Below are 19303 nucleotides of genomic sequence, written 5' to 3'. Positions count from 1 at the left end.
GCATTATTGATCTTTTGCTCTTAATCGATCACTAATTGAATTTACAGTTAAAAACTTCGTACATTTGATACTAGTGATTAACTGGTCAAGTACTTAGCAGATCTGGTTTTTATAGGTAAGATAAGAATGTAAAAATTATCTCCGGTTGCCACAGGACAGAATTCTGGAAATGACATGCAGCTAGTTGGAGATGTAAAACTGGAGCTTAGGGGGAAAAGGGAAAGAGTAGGGATGTAGGTATAGGAGAAAAATTGCAGAACTGATGGATGCAGCCACAGAAATGGTGAATTTTTCTCAGAATATCCACAGTGGGCTATGAATAGCTACAGCAGTTTTGTACTCTATCTTAGCTTATGAGCACAAGTATATCTTTTTGTTGGTGTTGGCAATTTAGTCTCTTAACTCTTGTAAATGTATTTTCTTGTGACAAAACCTTCTGGACTCTGACATTTTCCAGGTCTTCTTAGAATTTTTAGAACTACTTTTTGTAAGCAGTGGACTAGAATTCTAGTACTTGAGAGTCTAATACTGTTAGATTCTTGGATATCGTTACACAGTTTTTATCTGATGCTGTTAACTTTTAAAATAGCAAATTCAGCAATGTGTCTGTCCTGTAAGCAATCTGTTTGTTGTCTTCTAAATACCTTCTTTGTGCAAAGTAAGTTGTGTACTTTGTATTTTCTGTTTTTACAGGCAGAAGAAGTGGAGACATATTTGGAAAACCTTAAGGAAAAAAAAGGTTTGTCTGGGAAATACCAAACATCATCAAAATTGTTCCAGAATTGCAGTGAACTCTTTAAAACACAGGTAATATTTGATAGTGGTTGGAGGGAAACAGAAGAGGTGAAATGTGTAATATCTGTATTTTTGGTGATTCCCCATTTCCCACTTCCCAATTCTTTGTTCTGACAGAAATAACTTGCATAGTCAGCCATTTAATATTTATCTCATCAAAAAGAGGATATGCCCTCCTTCATGTGTAAAAAGCAAATCCCCACCCCCCTTTTTTTAATGGTAGCGCCTGGGTGGCTCAGTGGGTTAAAGCCTCTGCCTTCAACTCAGGTCATGATCCCAGGTTCCTGGGATTGAGCCCCACATCGGGCTCTCTGTTCAGCAGGGAGCCTGCTTCCTCCTCTCTCTCTGCCTACTTGTGATCTCTGTCTGTCAAATAAATAAATCAGATCTTTGGGGCACCTGGGTGGCTCAGTGGGTTAAAGCCTCTGCCTTCGACTCAGGTCATGATCCCAGGGTCCTGTGATTGAGCCCCGCATCGGACTCTCTGCTCAGCAGGGAGCCTGCTTCCCTTCCTGTCTGCCTGTCTCTCTGCCTACCTGTGATCTCTGCCTGTCAAATAAATAAATAAAATCTTTAAAAAAATAAGTAAATAAATCAATAAATCAATCAGATCTTAAAAATTTTTTTTTTTACCATTTTAACCATTTTTAAGTGCCCTTCGGGGGCATGAAGTACCTTTGTATTATTGGGCAACTATCACCAATAGCCATCTCCAGAACTTTAATCATCCCAAACTGACACTTCATAACCTTGAAACAATAACACTCCCCTCCCCCCTCCATCGCTGCTAACAACTATTCTGCTTTGTCTTTATGAATTTCAGTATTCTAGATACTTCAAAGGAATGGAATCATAGAATATTTGTTTGGCTTCTTTCTCAGTGAAATGTTTTCAAGGTTCATCCATATATCATGTATCAGAATTTAATTCTTTTTTTAAGTATGAATTGCATATATATACCAAATTTTTTTAATGCATTCATCCACTGATGGACATTTGAAACCCCTAATTTTCAGTTCTCTTGTCATCTCATCTAATTTATATGTTTTCAGAAAAATCAGTGTTTCTAGATTTTACTGCCACAGACCTGAACTCAAAGAGTTGAATTTCATACTTTTTCTTGAGTAAAGGAGAAGAGGTAAATATGTGTATTTTTAATGTTTACACATATGTAATCATGTAGTTGGAATTTATCTTCGAATTTTTTTTTTCTTAGAAATAGGATCTAGCATCAGTTTTTTGATGGAGAAATTATATATTTTATGGGTGTTGAAAATAGTTCTTGCTAACTTTTGCCTTTTGTCCTTACTGTGTTTATTGCTTTGGAATATTTACCAAATTGCCTTGAAGAGGCAGAGTTCACCAAAAGCTAGGTTTTCTGTCCAATTACTAGAAGTAAAGTTGATTTATAAGAAGACCTTAATTTAATAATTAGTGATTAATAAGCAGATGAGGTGATTGATAATCGAACTATAGCAATTGATAATTCAGTTCTTGTTATAGCTTAGAGTTTATGGATTTGGAGAAAAAAGATATGTTTATAATGGTGGAAGAATAAGGAATCTAGAAATGTAGAATGTTGAATAAGGGACTTTGTGTGAGTTTTCTCGCCTGGGAGGATTGGTTAGCCTTTCTTGCTTTTTATCATGGAAAGCTACCTGTTGTATAGTGTTGCCCAAGGTTCACTTTGAGATCTGCTATAATCTTTCCACGGTCTTGGCATACACCCCTATTAGTAAGCTTACCTCTCCTCCAGTCTAATGTAACAGAGTTGAAATACATATTCTAATTACTCAGGAAGGCAAATGCCTCATCTGCTGATAACTGATAAGAAAGGTGGTTAGTTTAGTTTTTTTAATAGGCGTGAGTGTGTTGTGGTGGAAGGAGTACCTAACTCAGTAGACCCAAGAGTTAAAAATCCTATGTTCAAATCCCATTTCTCCATCTAAAGCTTTATAACATGTAGCCATATTTTCTCATCTGTAGCAGGAGAGGGAACTATAAGCTCTCTCCATACTAAGCATATATCTTCTGTTTAAGGATTTTTAATTCTTAAAAGTCTTTAATTCTTAATAGAAAAATTGAATGGCCAGTTTAGTCTGATACTATTTTTTAGTTCTCAGTTTAGTTTATTCACTTGTTTATGGTTCATTGGAAATCTTTTGTCAGTGCCATATTTTTTTACTGTTACAGTAAGTTTTGCTTTAACCATTTCTGTGGATTTTGAACTATGTTTTACTATTATACTTCTATAATTTTAATGTTCTATTTTTTTCATAGAGCTTTTCTGGGGATTTTGTACATCGATTGCCTCTCTTAGGAGAAAAACAGGAGGTAATTGTTTGCATTGTTATGTATTTCTGAGAGTAAAGTAAAAATTGTGAATTAATTTTCTTTTCCTTTTTTTAATGTTTAAAGGCTAAGGAGAATGGAACAAATCTTACTCTTACCGGAGACAAAACTGTAAGTATAGTAGCTAATTTGGAACAATGAACACATATTTCAGTTTCTTAGGTTTATGTGTTTTGAATCTTATTGATATTGTACCATTTAAAAAAGAAATTTAAGAATGGAAGTTTAAACACAAAATGCTGAGGTGCCTGCCTGGCTCAGTCAGTAGAGTATATGAGTCTTGATCTTGGGGTTCTCAGTTCATATCCCACATTGGGTGTAGAGATTACTAAAAAAAAAAACAAAAACAAAAAAACAAAACAAAAAACTTTAAACCCCAAAGTGCTAGTAATGGTTGTTGTGGATAATATGAGCAATTTTTATTTTCTTCTATGTATTTCCTGTATTTTCCCTATTTGCTAAAGTCTGTTGTTTTTGTAATCATTAGCTAATAGATGTGACTCATAAATAGGAAGAACGTTTTAAGAAAGAACCTCAAACTACGTCTAACGTTATCTTATGATAGAGTATAACTAGAATACAGTTTGGAAAGCTGAAATAAGGTTGAAAATGATAAATATGCCTTTATTTTCATAATTCACTTTCTAATTCACAATAACGAATTCCTCAAAACTTTACCTCTTAAAAATGTAGAGGAAATAAGACTGTTAACCATGTTGGATCATGCTTTTTACAAAACCGATTAAAGTTTTAAATTTTATAATGACTTTATTCAGACATACCTATCTCAGAATTCAACCTTTTAAAAGCTATAATTCAGTGTTTTATAAAGTATATTCAGAAGTTGTGCAACCACTAATCAGGATCTAATTCCAGAACATCTTTGTCACCCCAGAAAGTCACTATTTTGAATATGGGAAAGCCATTAGCAGTCACTTCTCTTCCCACCCTTGTTGCTCTTAAGACCACCTGTGGTCATCTCATTTCCAGTCTTTCCTTTTAAGTTTTTAGTCAGTCTCTTGATAACCCAGCCTGCTAACATCAGCTGAGGGAGGGGGGCAGTTATGATCTGTCACAGTTGCTGCTTGAGTGCCTTTGATGGTGCCTTGAGAATAGGATCCTATATGAGGATGGATTAGGTCATATAAAAAGATAAGAGCTGGGAAAAGAGCTTTTCAGCACCTGCCAGAGAGCTCTGCCACTGGGTTTGAGGGCAGCTCCAAACCGGTTCTGTTTTTTCCAGTGGCTGCCAAACTGCTGTTTTTCATAGGCATTACAGTTGTGAGAACTTTGGTTTTAAGGTGTTTGGAAGAGGGACGTCGGATTAGGATGAACAAAAACACCACAGGCTTGTTTTTCTTAATGACACCCAACTGTTTTTCTTAAGGAAACACATTTAGGGTTGGCGCAAGTTTTTAGCTAATTTCTGGACTTGGCAGAAATGTTGATTTAGATCATTTTGGCCATGTTCTTTTTGCTTTTGGGGATAAGTGTCTTTTCACAGGTCCTTATTCTGCTATTCTGGAAGTGTCCCCCTTTCTCTGCCCTGATTTATAGTTTATAGAATTTTAACCTAAAGATGAGTTTGGTACTGCAGACTTCATTAAAAATTTTTTTTCTTATTGCTAATCTGCGTATATTCACTATGAAAAATTTAGAAAACATACATAAATGCAAGAAGAAATAATCATCTAATACTACCACACACTGATAGAGTATAAATATATTTATTTTATAATCTTTTGTCTTTGAACATACTTATATTTATTTAATAATGGGAATCCTACAATATATGTTACGTTGTAGTGTTTTTTTAGCTTGGCAGTATAACATGTACTTCTTTCCAGTTTAGTAAATATTGTATGACATCATTATTTAGGTCTCTGCAGAGTATTTTATTGTATTCATACATTGTAATTTGTTAGCATACGATCCATTATCAGACATTTATGTGTTTCATTATCTTGCAATTTTAAACAGCACTTCAGTGATTAATTTTGAATATTTGAAAAAAATTTTTATATTCTGGTTTCAAAAGACTTCCATGTTAGCACACATGTTGCTTCTATACACTTAAAAGTAAATCCCTTGTAATTTTATTTTCTAGCAGTTCAGTGTGATTACACAGAACACATATTTACTGACCAAAGTGAGATTGTGTTATACATATTGCTATATAATTTTTTGTTTTCACTTACTAGATCGGTACATTGAGTGCTATTTCACTTTTTTAATGGTTGCATACTATTTCATTTCACCATGATTTTTATATTTAATTCCTGATTGATGTATATTGTTTTGTTTCCAAATTTTCCCTATTATAGATAAGGTCCCATTCCTAATGTGTTGCTATATCTTTGTGCACATTTTTTTTTTAAAGTAGGCTCCACACTGGGGCTTGAACTCATGACTCTAAGATCAAGACCAAGTTGAGATCAAGAGTAGGAAATGCTCAACTCACTGAGCCACCCAGGTACCCTGAGCACATTTATTTTCTTAGCCTAAATTCCTAGAGGTTGAATCGCTGGTTCCAAGTGTATGCACAATTTATAAGTTCTTTTTTTATATTTTGTTCTATTTGTTCTATATGTTCTATATATATTTTGTTCTATATGTTTGTATTTTATTCTAGAGAAAAATAACAGCAATTTATTGTCCTAAGAAAAGAGGATTGAGTTTCCCTCTGTGCTCACAACAATGACTGTTATAATTTAAAACAGATTTTATGCAGTTTGTCAGGTTAAATTGTTGTAAATTGTGATTCATAAAAAATTGTTGTTGAAGCTGAACATTTATTTGTATGCAGATAGGTTGTTTGTAATTGTGCTTTATTCAGTGGCCTTTTGTGTATAGCATTTTTTAATTTTTATTTTTTATTTTTTTTATAAACATATAATGTATTTTTATCCCCAGGGGTACATGTCTGTGAATCGCCAGGTTTACACACTTCATAGCACTCACCATAGCACATACCCTCCCCAATGTCCATAACCCCACTCCCCCTCTCCCAACCCCCTTCCCCCCAGCAACCCTCAGTTTGTTTTGTGAGATTAAGTGTCACTTATGGTTTGTCTCCCTCCCAATCCTATCTTGTTTCATTTATTCTTCTCCTACCCCCCTAACCCCCCATGTTGCATCTCCACTTCCTCATATCAGGAAGATCATATGATAGTTGTCTTTCTCCGATTGATCTATTTCACTAAGCATGATACCCTCTAGTTCCATCCACATCGTCGCAAATGGCAAGATTTCTTTTGATGGCTGCATAGTATTCCATTGTGTATATATACCACATCTTCTTTATCCATTCATTTGTTGATGGACATCTAGGTTCTTTCCATAGTTTGGCTATTGTAGACATTGCTGTGTATAGCATTTTTTTTTTTTAAGATTTTATTTATTTATTTGACAGTTAGAGATCACAAGTAGGGAGAGAGGGAGGCAGAGAGAGAGAGAGGAGGAAGCAGGCTCCCTGCCAAGCAGAGAGCCCGATGCGGGGCTCGATCCCAGGACCCTGGGATCATGACCTGAGTGAAAGGCAGAGGCTTTAACCCACTGAGCCACCCAGGCGCCCCTGTGTATAGCATTTTTTAAATGATTTTATTTTTTAAACGATTTTATACTGTATTTTATTTTTGTATTTATTTATTTTTTAAGATTTTATTTATTTATTTGACAGAGAGAGACACAGCGAGAGAGGGAACACAAGCAAGGGGGAGTGGGAGAGGGAGAAGCAGGCTTCCTGCCAAGTGGAGAGCCCGATGTGGGGCTCGATCCCAGGACTCTTGGATCATGACCTGAGCTGAAGGCAAAGGCTTTAACCCACTGAGCCACCCAGGCACCCCTTTAAATATTCTTTGCACCCAGCAATGGACTCAAACTCAGAACTCGAAGATCAAGGGTCACATTTTCCACCAACTGAGTCAGCCAGGCACCCTCTGAGCATAGCATGCTTCTAAAATTTGCTCAAGGCTTGCCCTGTTCATAGTGAATAAAGCTGGCTGGAAAATGACCCTGATGAATATCACAAGTAATATTTATTTCGAGATATTTAGTCAGATTATAATGAAAAGTCAGAGATTTATCTGTCCTTGGATCATTCTTCCTGAAAATTGGGCCTAAGAGGAGAATACTTTAATAATACTATTTTTATTTATTTATTTAAAAACATTTTATTTATTCGAGGTAGAGAATGAGAATGGGGGAGAGAGAGGGAGATACAGACTCCCCATTGAGCAGGGAGCCCAACATGGGGCTTGAACCCAACACCCTGGGAACATGATCCGAACTGAAGGCAGATCCTTAACCAACTGAGCCACCCAGGCGCCCCTAATAGTTCTATTTAAAGGGTAATCACAAGTTCAGCACCACCTCCTTTTATTAAAGCTCTGATAAAACAAGTTTTTTAGACAAAGGCCTTTCTCTGTCTTTTCTCCCTAAGAAGTATTAATGTTTCTATTAATTCAGTTTTATGGTTTGATTTAAGCAGCAATGTGATATATTAACGATTGTAATGTATTTTAAATTAGTAAAATTCCTTTTTTAGAGCAACTTTACATTCATAACAACATTGAACAAAAGGCAGGGGTCCCACATAACTCCAACATAGATGCACAATCAGACTCCTCCCCCCATCTTGCACCAGCCAGTGTGACACATTTGTTGTGTTGATGAATCAACATTGACACGTTATTGTCAACCAAAGTCCATAGTTACATTAGTGTTAGTTCCTTGTGTTGTACAGCGTTTTGTTTTTAGTCAAATGTAAAATGACCGATATACACCATTATAATATAGAGAATAGTTTCATTGCCCTAAAAATCCTCAGTGCTCCCTCTCCCTAGTCATCTCTCCCTCTCTTCAAGCCCCTGGCAGTCATTGATTTTTTTCTTTAAAGATTTATTGAATTATTACTTGGGGGGGGGGGGTTGTGCAGAGAGAAAGGGGGTGAGAATCTCAAGCAAACTCCCTGCTTGAGTGTGGAGCCCCACACGGGGCTCAATCTCATACCCTGCGATCATGACCTGAGCTGAAATCGAGAGTCAGATGCTTAACTGACTAAGCCACCCAGGCACCCTGATTGTTTTCTGTTGTTGTTTTACTTACAGAATGTTTTATAGTTGAAATTGTGTGATATATAGCCTTTTCAGATTGGCTTCTTTCACTTAGTATTGTGAGTTTAAGGTTTCTCCATGCATTCTCATGACTTGATAATTCATTTCTTTTTAGTGTTAATAATATTCCATTACTTGAATGTATCACAGTTTATTTTATCCATTCACTTTTTTTTAAAAATTTTATTTATTCATTTGACAGAGATCACAAGTAGGCAGAGAGGCAGGCAGAGAGAGAAGGGAAGCAGGCTCCCCGCTGAGCAGAGAGCCTGACTTGGGAGGAACCTGAGATCATGACCTGAGCGGAAGGCAGAGGCTTTAACTACTGAGCCACCCAGACGCCCCTATCCATTCACTTCTTAAAGGACAGTTATGAGGGAGCTAATTAATAGTAGTACCTATCATACGTGGTGGTTGTGAGGATTAAGGACTATAATAAATGTTAAACCTGTGCCAGAGTGCCTGGCATATCTTTTAAGATTTTTTTTTTTTTTTGAGTTTTATTTATTTATTTGACAGAAAGAGACACGGTGAGAGAGGGAACACAAGCAGGGGGAGTGGGAGAGGGAGAAACAAGCTCCCTGCTGAGCAGGCAGCCTGATGTGGGGCTCGATCCCAGGACCCTGGGGTCATGACAGGAGCCTAAAGCAGACGCTTAGCAACTGAGCCACCCAGGTACCCCTCTTTTAAGATTCATAATTGGTATTATGTTTTCAGTATTCTGAACTAGACTTTAGACTTGTCAAAGCCTGGTTACGAAGTCAAAACATGGCATATGGTTATTTTTACAGGCTCAAAATATGTATATCCCGGGTTGGATGGAAACTTTGTCAAATCCTGGAATATAAGAATTAATGAGTCCCTTCTGAAATTTGTAAGAGGCAGTTTTAAGGTGTACAGAATTAATACCAGAGCAGCTTATTACACCAAACTAAGTTTTATTGGTTAATGCACACATAAGATCAGGGAAGATTCAGTTAATTATGGGTAAAGGACATGATGTACCTGTAACTTTGAAGCTTTAAATTTTCCTCATAAATAACTCCTTAATTTTGTTAGAAAGAGGCCTTCAGGCAGAGATAAAACAGTATGTGATTCAGTATGGCATTTATGTTCTTAAGTTACTAAGATAACCTAGTAAATGTATTATAGCTGTAGAATCATTTAATCTACTTTGACACTTGTGATTTGGGCATGGAAGATAATTTTTGAACTCTTGTTTTGGCCTTTTCTTGGGTTGTAGGATAATTTGAGCATTTGAGAAAACCTCTGGCTCCACAGGAAAACACATACATATGTGAATTCTGTTACCCACTTTGAGGGGTTTCATAGATTGATGACACTTACCCAGAGGTGTCTGGGTAAAAGTTTCTTTTAATTTTTTTTTTTTTAAAGGATTTATTTATTTATTTATTTTCTTTGACAGAGAGAGAGAAATCACAAGCAGGCAGAGAGGCAGGCAGAGAGATAGAGACTGGGGACGCAGGCTCCCTGCTGAGCAGAGAGCCCGATGCGGGGCTTGATCCCAGGAGTCTGGGATTATGACCTGAGCCGAAGGCAGGGGCTTAAGCCACTGAGCCACCCAGGCACCCCAAAGTTTCTTTTAATTTTAAGATCAGAAGATAATAAATTTTAAGTCTAAGCAGTGATACCTCCTTTCACACAAGGAAGAAGCCAATCATTTTCTCCTTTAACTTTGTGTTTTAGTATTGTGTTTGTGAGGGTCCATAGTCCGCTAGTAAGTATGACAACAAATCCTTTGAAAGCTTTTTGCTTGGGCTATGAATAAACTGGTCTTGAAACGGATTCTTCCCAAGTAACTAGATCTGTATACACGGAGGCTGTTACCTCCACTTCCTTTACTTTGACGGACAGTGACTCCACATAGACTAGCTATGATTAAATTTTTGATAAAGATGTGAGTCCTTTTCACTAGAAATTCTGGTAGTCTTGAAAAGGACATTGAACAAAGGAAGTTAAATTCAGGAGTTAGTGTTTATAATATAATTCACTGTCAACATCATGGGTGTTTTTTGTTTTGAGGTGATTTAAATCTTCTTACTTTATCTGTGTAAAATATAACCAAGTATCCTAGCATGGCTCAATGAAATAATTCTATTTAGTGATATTTAACTGAGGATTTCCTTGTTTAAAAAAAATAGGCTAAATACATGATTTTTGTGCATAACAAGTTCTAAAATGTCCTGTCTTATAATAATTTGTAGTCTGACGTACTTTATGCACTATAGGCCTGTTTGTTCTGTTGTACTTGCTGTTTTAATGAATGAAAGTGAAGAACTCAGCTATGTTTGTAGGCACATTCTGGAAGAAGATTTTCATATTGACACATGTTCTTAGTTCTTAAGACTTGTAGATTTGATGTCTTTTTTTTTCCAGGCAATGCATGATCCACTGAAAACTTGGCAAGATGCACCATACATTTTTATTGTACATATTGGCATTTCATCCTCAAAGGAATCCTCAAAAGAAAATTCACTCAGTAATCTTTTTACCAGTAAGTACATTTTGTACCTTTGTACCATTCATATTATCTAGTTGTTTCATGCGTGATCAGTAGTGTAAAATTGCTTTAAGGGAGTGAATAATTAAGAATGTTTGCTGTGAGGGTGGCTCAGTCCCTTAAGGGTCCTGGGACCAAGCTCCTGGTGGGGCTTCTTGCTCAGTGGGGAGCTTCCTTCCCCCTTTCCTTCTGTCTGCTGCTTCCCCTGCTTGTGCTCTCTCTCTCTGTCTAGCACATGAATAAATCTTTAAAAAAAAAAAGAAGTGTGTTGTGTACCAGACATAGTTTCAGGCACTTCACTTATGCTTTCTTGTTATGTATTACAGATACCAGATTTCATTTTCTGTCATTCGATCCTTCTTAATTGGTATTTGTTCTCAATATTCTCAACTTGACTTGTCAGAACTTGGTTACCAAGTCAAAACTTGGAAATTTTTTAATTTAATTGACTTTGTTAAGTTTTTAGTGTCTCAGTTTTTCTTAGTTTTCTCCTTTCTATTCTTATCCAATTCCTGGAGTCATTGTCTCTTGGAATTTTGTGGTCACTTAACTAACCAGTCTTATTTTCTTTAGTTTCTATTTTATGTTTCTTTGCAGTTTTCTTCCCTCCCCTCCTTTCTTGAGTAGAATATTGAATGAAACAATGATGGTGACCATCCTTATCTTGTTACTGACTTTATTGGTACCTTTAGTGCATTTCACCATTAATTGTGTTCACTGTGGACTTTTCAGAATATCCTGTGTTTGGTTAAGGATTTTTTTTTTCCCCTTCATTTACTAAGTGTATTTTTACGCCTTTTTTTTTTTTTTTTTATTATGGAGAATGAGTGCTCATTTATCAAATGATTTGATTGTATTGATTAAAATCATCATGTAGATTCCCCCATTTTTAATCTGTTAATGTGTTGCATTATATTAACCAATTTTTCTAATGTTAAACCATTCTTGGGGGCACCTGGGTGGGTGTCTGCCTTCAGCCCAGGTCCCTGGGATCAAGCCCAGTGTTGGGTTCCCTGCTCAGCGGGGACTGCTTCTCCTTCTCCCTCTGCTCCTTTCCCACTCATGTTCCCTCTCTTTCTCTCAAATAAATAAATAAGATCTTAAAAAAAAAGGGAAAAACCCATTCTTGAATTTCTGAGATGCCAGTATTTGGTTTTGATAATACACACTTACACACATATATATACATTGCTCACTTCTGTTTTATACAATTTTATTTGGAAGTTTTGCTCATAGTAAGATTGGCCTATAATTTTCTTTTTACATACTGTCATCTATGGGTTTTGGCATCCAGGTTATACTAGTCTTATACAATGAGTTGGAGAATATCCCCTATTATAAAATTCTGTAGAGTAGTTTTTGTATGGGTAGGGTTATCCATTTTTTGAATGTTTCGTAGAACTTATAATAGTGTTTTGGCCTGATGTTCTTTTTTTGCTCCCCTATATAGATTTTAAAAGACCGATTAATTTCCTTTTTTTTTTTTTTAAAGATTTTATTTATTTTATTTGACAGACAGACAGCACAAGCAGGCAGAGAGGCAGGCAGAGAGGAGGGAAGCAGGCTCCCTGGGATCATGACCTGAGCCAAAGGCAGAGGCTTTAACCCACTGAGCCACCCAGGTTCCCCTAATTTTCTTTTTTAATAGTAATTCTTTTTTTAGTTATTCTGTTTTTATTTGAATTGATGTTTTTTTGTTTTTAAGAAATTGTCCATATCATTCAAGATTTCACATTTTATTGGCATAAAGTTATGAGTAGTATTTCTTTACCAAAAAATCTGTATCTGTAGCTTTTTTCATTCTTACTGCTTTTATCTTCCCTTTTAACTTTTAAAAAAACTTTGTAGAATTGTATTTTACTATATTTTTATCCCAGCGAACCAGCTTTTGTTAGTTTTCCCAACTGTGTCTTTCTTTTCTATTTCACTGTTTCTTTTGTTTGACTCAATTTAAAATTTTTGTTTTTTGTAGATTGTTGTGTTGAATGCTTTTGATTCCCAAACCACAAAAGGGTCTTATGCTCTATAGTTATATGGGATATAGCAGTTCTAGGTAAACCAGTGGGTAACCCTGCGTAGTTTCTGGACCCAAGATGTAGGGGTATCCCGTATTTCTAGGCCCATAGCTTTCTGAAGAGTAATAGTCTAAAGCAGCAGTTGCCAGCATTTACTTTCAACCTTCTTTCTTGGAAAAGAATGGAAAAGAAGCCCTGTTCCATTCCACTTCAGCCTCTTCATGTATCAAATCTGGCTCTGCTCCTGGTTTTCCTTAGAATCCTACTAATTTTGGTGATCCCATAGGAACTACACTCCCGACTACCTTAGCTTGCTTTTTAGGCCCAGAGTCAAAATGACCATAGCTTCAGCGTCATACACTGTTCTGAGTTTCTGTTCAGTTTTGATATTTGGAGGTATATATCTTGTTTTTGAACTTATGTCCTTGTTTTGTTTTATCCATCCATTGTTTGGAGATAAGAAGGTACTTTATTTTTATTTATTTATTTTTAAAGATTTTATTTACTTGAGAGTGAGCAAGCACGAGAGAGAAAGCATATGTTGGGGGCTTCTCTGTCTTGCTTTCCTACTTTCTCTCCCTTCTAGCTGGTTTTCTGCAGGCTGGTAGAAAACATCTTATTCATCTTTATATCTCCTCTTTTTTCTCTAATGCATGTCACATAGTAAGTGCTTAGTAAATTTATTTTATATTTTGGCATAGAGCAAGTGTTAGCCAAATTTTCTTTCTTTTTTTCTTAGCCAAATTTTTTTTTGAGTTAGGTAATAACTGAGACTATTCATAAAGGCTGCAAGTTCTGAGTTTTAAATGTGCTAGTTCCCCAATAGCATTATTTATGTAGGAATTCTAAGAAACAGAAACATTACATTATTTCACCATTGAGGAATGGAATATAGAGAGTGGAAATTTCTGTATTAGCTAATATGAAAAAAAAAAAAAACTTTTGAAGGGAAATAAAACCATACATTTTCTCATTTTAGGGAGGTGCTTTGTTTTCTGATGAAGTTATGGAGTCTCAATTTTATAAGATTACGATTAAAGCCTCCATGACATTGGAAAACATAAACCAGAAAATGTTAGAAATCTATCTCCAGTGTTCCAGGAATTTCTGCAAAAACCCCAGTGTGCATGCAACTGCCCTGACCTACTTCTCCCATGATGAAAAACAGAATTTACAAAGTGCTTAGCATAGAGTTTCTCAGAAATAGGGAGATTTCCCCAGGGTCCTCACAGCAGCAGAGAAGCTCTCAGATTATGTAGGCTCTCCCACTCCAAAGAGAGTCTCCTGGCTCTCACTGTGGACCATCACAAGCTGAAGCAGAATCCCTAGAGAAATCTAAGAACTTGATAATCTTGGATAGTAGATGTCCCTCTGGATGGAAGGCTTCTGTCTCCTTTCTTTTCACATCCCAGACTGCTTCTCTTGATCCAAAAACATAATCAGATCTGGCTTTGACACAGTGAGACCCAAGGAGAGGGAGTTTCCTAACATCACATCCCTGTATAGTTGCCACTGAGTATGGTTCAGGCATCCCCACTCCTTCTGGGAGAATTCTGTGGCCACATCCTTGAATGTCAGCAGTCCCTGAGAACTAGCCATTTCTTCTTTTTTTGTCTCATGCTCTAGATTCTTTCTCACAGGGTATTTGTGGAAAAATATAACCAAATTTTCTTAAACAGCCAGATAGTAAATGTTCTCTCTGCTACAGCCACCCAGCTTTACCATTGTTGTGTGAATTTGCAACCATAGATAATATGTAAGTGAATGGATATGGCTGTTTTCCAGTGAAACTTTATAAAAAGTGGGTGACCGCATTTGCCCATGTGCTGTATTTTGCTGACTCTTGGCGTAGAGTAAGCAAAGGATATAATAAATATTTGCTAATTATTTTGTTTCCTGTTTTATTAAATTAGGAAGGTGTAGGTTTAATAACCAATGTGCTTAAAATTTTTATGATTGCTATTATGGGGTGCTCCTTTTGTTCATATGAATGTTGGATTGGGTTTACTTTCTGTTTTTTGGTTTACTTTTAATAATGGCATGTTCGTTTTGCTTGGTAAAAACTGGAAATTTTTGTTGACTAGGCAATTGTTAGTCTGTCATCACAGACTAACACTTCTCACATAAGTATTTATCAAGCAGACCTAAGATAGTTTTATCAATTACAATTTTAAAAGTCATAGTTTTGCTTCAGTAAGGCAGATCTGTCTTTCAGATTCTTGTTATTAAATACTTGTAAAAATTAACCAGTTTGTTGTTGTTAATAAGTATTTAATGAGAATTAAACATTAATGTAGCAAAGTCCCATAAAATTGACGTAGGTTAAAAAAAGTAATAAATAGGAGAATATAGGTAAGGTTAGATAGAAGACAAAGAGAATAGCAGAATGAAGGAATGAAATCCTGTACTTTTCAAAGCACATCATTGTTGTATTCTAAGAAAAAGTACATATGAAATACATTTGGAATTTAGAGGAGCCGGGCTCTGGTTCCAGTTGGGGTTTTTAGAAGAAATAACTTAAATCTAGTCTTTTTTTAAAGATTTTTAAAATTTATTTGACGCAAAGAGAGGGAGATCACAAGTAGGCAGAGAGGCAGGCAGAGAGAGGGAGAAGCAGGCTCCTCACTGAGCAGAGAGTCCGATGTGGGGCTCAATCCTAGGACCCTGAGATCATGACCTGAGCTGAAGGCAGAGGCTTTAACCCACTGAGCCACCCAGGTGCCCTAACTTAAATCTAGTCTTTACAGGATGTGTGTCTGGGAATGAAGGACTTTTCCACTTAATATACTGTCGGGAGCAGGAGTATGGAGGCCTGTCTGGGACACAGCATGAATCATGAGAACACCTCAGGATTTTCAGAGTGCTCTATAAATGTAATATTCACCAGAACTGAAATGGTTAAAAGTAAATAACCCAATGGAATTTTCATTAATTTCACCAGACAAATCTTATGCAATGTTTTTGTTTAATTTCTGCATCATTAACATTAATTTCGAGGACTGTGTTTTTGGCAGTGACTGTTGAAGTGAAAGGTCCCTATGAATACCTCACGCTTGAAGAATATCCTTTGATGATTGTAAGTGAACTTACATTCTTAACCTTAATATTCCATGAGTTTAACTTGAAAGATTGTTCATGTTTTATGTCAATATTCTTTCAAGAATTGTTTCTGACGTTCAGAAAACACTGCTTTGTAGTTTTGTACTTCTTACTAAAATATGACCTTGAGAGTGTCAGTAGATCACTCTGCCTTCTCTCATCTATAGAATGAAGAGTTGATGACTTGTGGAATTTCAGAACTGCCAAGTACCTCAAAGATAATTTCAGATCTCATATTTTGTCTGGAATTCAAAGTGGGGCACTTCTTGCCTTCCTGTAGTTTCTGATTGCATTTAAAGTAACTAAATGATGACACTTCATCATGTGTGTTTGTGTCTATTGGAATAGCCTCACTGTTTTCAGATTTCCTTTGTTCATTTCTTCTTTCCCCTTTCATAGTTTTCCCACATTGTGTTTCATTGCCTTTAGATGTATCTTCACCCTGCCATGTCTTTCCTCTTTAGTGTTCTCTTCATTTACGTACTTTTAGATTGTGAGCTGAAAAGACACTTTAAATGCAGAAGAACGGTTACTCTTGATGATAGGTCCTTAAGTAGTTTGTCTCTGTGCAAGAGGAGATAATTTTTTTGTGTTAGTATTGAACTTCAGAGAAATGAAATAATTACTCTTAAAGTAGGAGGTAGAATATATATATTTTTTATATAGTTTAGGACAGTGTATTCTAAATTGGCTCTTGGCCCTAATCCTCCTTTTTATTTCTTACCCATTTGGATGACAGTTTTTCATGGTGATGTGTATTGTATATGTCCTGTTTGGTGTTCTGTGGCTGGCTTGGTCTGCCTGCTATTGGAGAGATCTCCTGAGAATCCAGTTTTGGATTGGTGCTGTCATCTTCCTGGGAATGCTCGAGAAAGCTGTTTTCTATGCAGAATTTCAGAACATCCGGTATAAAGGCGAATCAGGTATGTAACCAAAGAGTGTTTGCCTGTCTTGTGAGTGGCAGGTAAGACGTGAGTTTTCCTCATGTCAGCAGTCGATAAGTGGGTTTAACTTTTCAGTTTCTTAATTATTAGAATAACTTAAGCATAATCACTATGATTGTAACTTGTTTTTAATCTCATAACTTACGGGTTCAGTGATTTAAGAGTGAATTGTGCTGAAGTAGATTCACACAAGTTACAGCAGCAGTGGCCATTTTTGGATAAGATTATCACCATCGCTTCATCTCAATTGCCGTTGATTTTTAAGGTACCATTGTTATATTATACATCTAAGGAGAGAAATAAATACTGCCAACTTAATAGTAAGATGCCATTGACCTACTTTGATTTCAGAGATTTTAAAATATGAGGGAGAAGTACCTCTAAGAATTGGTTAAGCACAGTAATACCAAGAAAATAGGAGGGTGTTTATGGTTCACTGAAGTAAACAGCTAATGACGAATTATTTTGCCGAAGTTTTTTGTGATAGGTTTGGTTCTATCTCATCAGACCATTTGATTATGAATGATGATTGTTGTAAGATTACTAATTAGAGCTTTCCCTATATTTGAAAAGGCTTGAAAGTAGTAGATGTGAAAATAATTTGAAAACTGTGTGTGTGTTTTTGTTTTGTGCTTTTCAGTGTATATGTATTTTTTCTATTCCCCAGTTTTTAAAAATGGGAGAAAAGTTCTGTAGGTGTTATAAACTGTCCATGTAGGTGAGGTATTCTGCTGAGGTTTTAGTGAAGTGGGGTTAGGAAGAAAGGTGATTCAAGCACACCCAGACTGCTGTTCACAAGAGCAAGGTAAGTGAAATCAGCTTGTGTACTTACTTAGAAGAATTGCAGGAGAGGTATTTACTTTGCTCAGGACTAATCCCAATGCTTATTCTGAAGAGCATTTGTTATCTAGATCCACATTCTGGTTCTAGAATAAAAGGTTCACGCCTTTTCCCAAACCTAGATTATAGCACTCTTTCTTTCTTTCTTTCTTTCTCATAGTCCAAGGTGCCCTGATCCTTGCAGAGCTGCTTTCAGCAGTTAAACGCTCGCTGGCTCGAACCCTCGTCATTATAGTCAGCTTGGGGTATGGCATAGTTAAGTAAGTATGGACTTTTTATATGGAAGGACATATTAAAACAGTGATTAAATTGAAACAGTATTGTAGGTTCCTGTTGTAATTCTGAAAGAATTGATATAAGAAATAGTTTGCAATAAGATAGGTATCTAAAAAATGTTAAGTGTTTCGTTTCACTTCTGAGAACTCGAGCATTTGTAGGAAAATCAGCAATGTAGTGAATGATGTTAAAACATCAAATTTTTAGGGTGAACTTAGAGTGACTTTTAATCTTCCAAAATGTTTTTGAAATCAATTTTTTATGAGAATGTCACTCAGTCTGAAAAAAGTCTGAAAATAATTTATTTTTCAAAAATTTTATTGAGTGCCTTCTGTATACTAGATATTATTCTAGGTGCTGAGGACACAGCAAGTAAACAAAAGACTTGGAGTTTACATTTGTGGAGGGAGGGAATAAAGATACAGATAAGGAAGTTAATATCTAATATGTCAGTGGTAAGTGCTATGGAGCAGATAAAGCAGGGGAAGGGTGTAGTGAGTGCTAGGCAAGAAGTGAAGCTTGTAGTTGTAAATAGGGTTGCCAAGGAAGGCTTCACTTAGTGACATTTACAGAGATCTGAAGGAGGTGTGGGGACCATATGTATACCTAGAGGAAGAGATGCTAAGATGTGGTCAGATTCTGTATATATTTTGAAGGTAGAGCCAATGGAATTTTCTGATAGATCAACTGTGTGATGTGAACAAGAAGAGGAATCAAGGATGATGCCAATTATTTTGGTCTGAGCAATGAAAGGATGGAATTTATAAGTTAAGGAGAATCTTAGGTGAAATAAGTTTGGAGTAGAGGCAAAATTAGGAGTTCAGTTAGATAACCAAATGGGGAAATAAAGAAGAGAGAGTGGGGAAGAGATATGAATTTGGGAGTCATCAGGATATATATGTTTACCTAAAGCCATGAGAATGGAATGCCATCACTGAGGAAGTAAGTGTATATAGACAAGAGATCAAAGGATGGAGCCATTGAACATTTTCAGTTATTTAGAATTCAGTGAGGTGAAACAGAATTAGAGGAATTTGAGAAGGTCCGTTGTGGTGAGAGGAGTTTCACGGAGGGAGTGATTGTGTCAGGAGGGTTAAATGAGGACCATTGGGTTGAACTACATGGAAGATAAAAGTGACCTTAATAAGATGGTTTAGGGAAGTGCTAGGATAAAGGCTTCACTGGAGTGAGTTCAAGAGAGAATAGGAGCAGAGAAATTGGAACTAGCTGGATATAGAGAGTTATTTCAAGGATTCTTGCTTTAAGTGGGATGGAAGAAATGGGTTTTAACTTTTTAAACTTATTCACTGAAAGGAGTTTTGTTTTCAGTGGGGTTAGGGAAATGGG

At 36.2% G+C, this 19303-nt stretch overlaps 1 protein-coding gene across 4 annotated transcripts in view; it reads left to right on the top strand.

The window, feature by feature from the left end:
* TMEM87A (transmembrane protein 87A) overlaps positions 1–19303 on the top strand; it is a 44327-nt gene that overhangs the window by 8178 nt on the left and 16846 nt on the right. For all 4 annotated transcript variants that reach the window (XM_046007550.1, XM_046007548.1, XM_046007549.1 and 1 more), the window contains exons 4-10: positions 694–807; positions 3076–3129; positions 3214–3258; positions 10659–10776; positions 15812–15873; positions 16636–16819; positions 17841–17940. In XM_046007550.1, coding sequence (XP_045863506.1) covers positions 694–807; positions 3076–3129; positions 3214–3258; positions 10659–10776; positions 15812–15873; positions 16636–16819; positions 17841–17940 — 677 coding nt within the window. The remainder of the gene's footprint in view (positions 1–693; positions 808–3075; positions 3130–3213; positions 3259–10658; positions 10777–15811; positions 15874–16635; positions 16820–17840; positions 17941–19303) is intronic.

This window comes from Meles meles, chromosome 6 (genome assembly GCF_922984935.1).
Source record: "Meles meles chromosome 6, mMelMel3.1 paternal haplotype, whole genome shotgun sequence".
NCBI classification, from domain to species: Eukaryota; Metazoa; Chordata; class Mammalia; order Carnivora; family Mustelidae; genus Meles; species Meles meles.
This window is presented reverse-complemented; position numbering and strand designations above follow the sequence as displayed.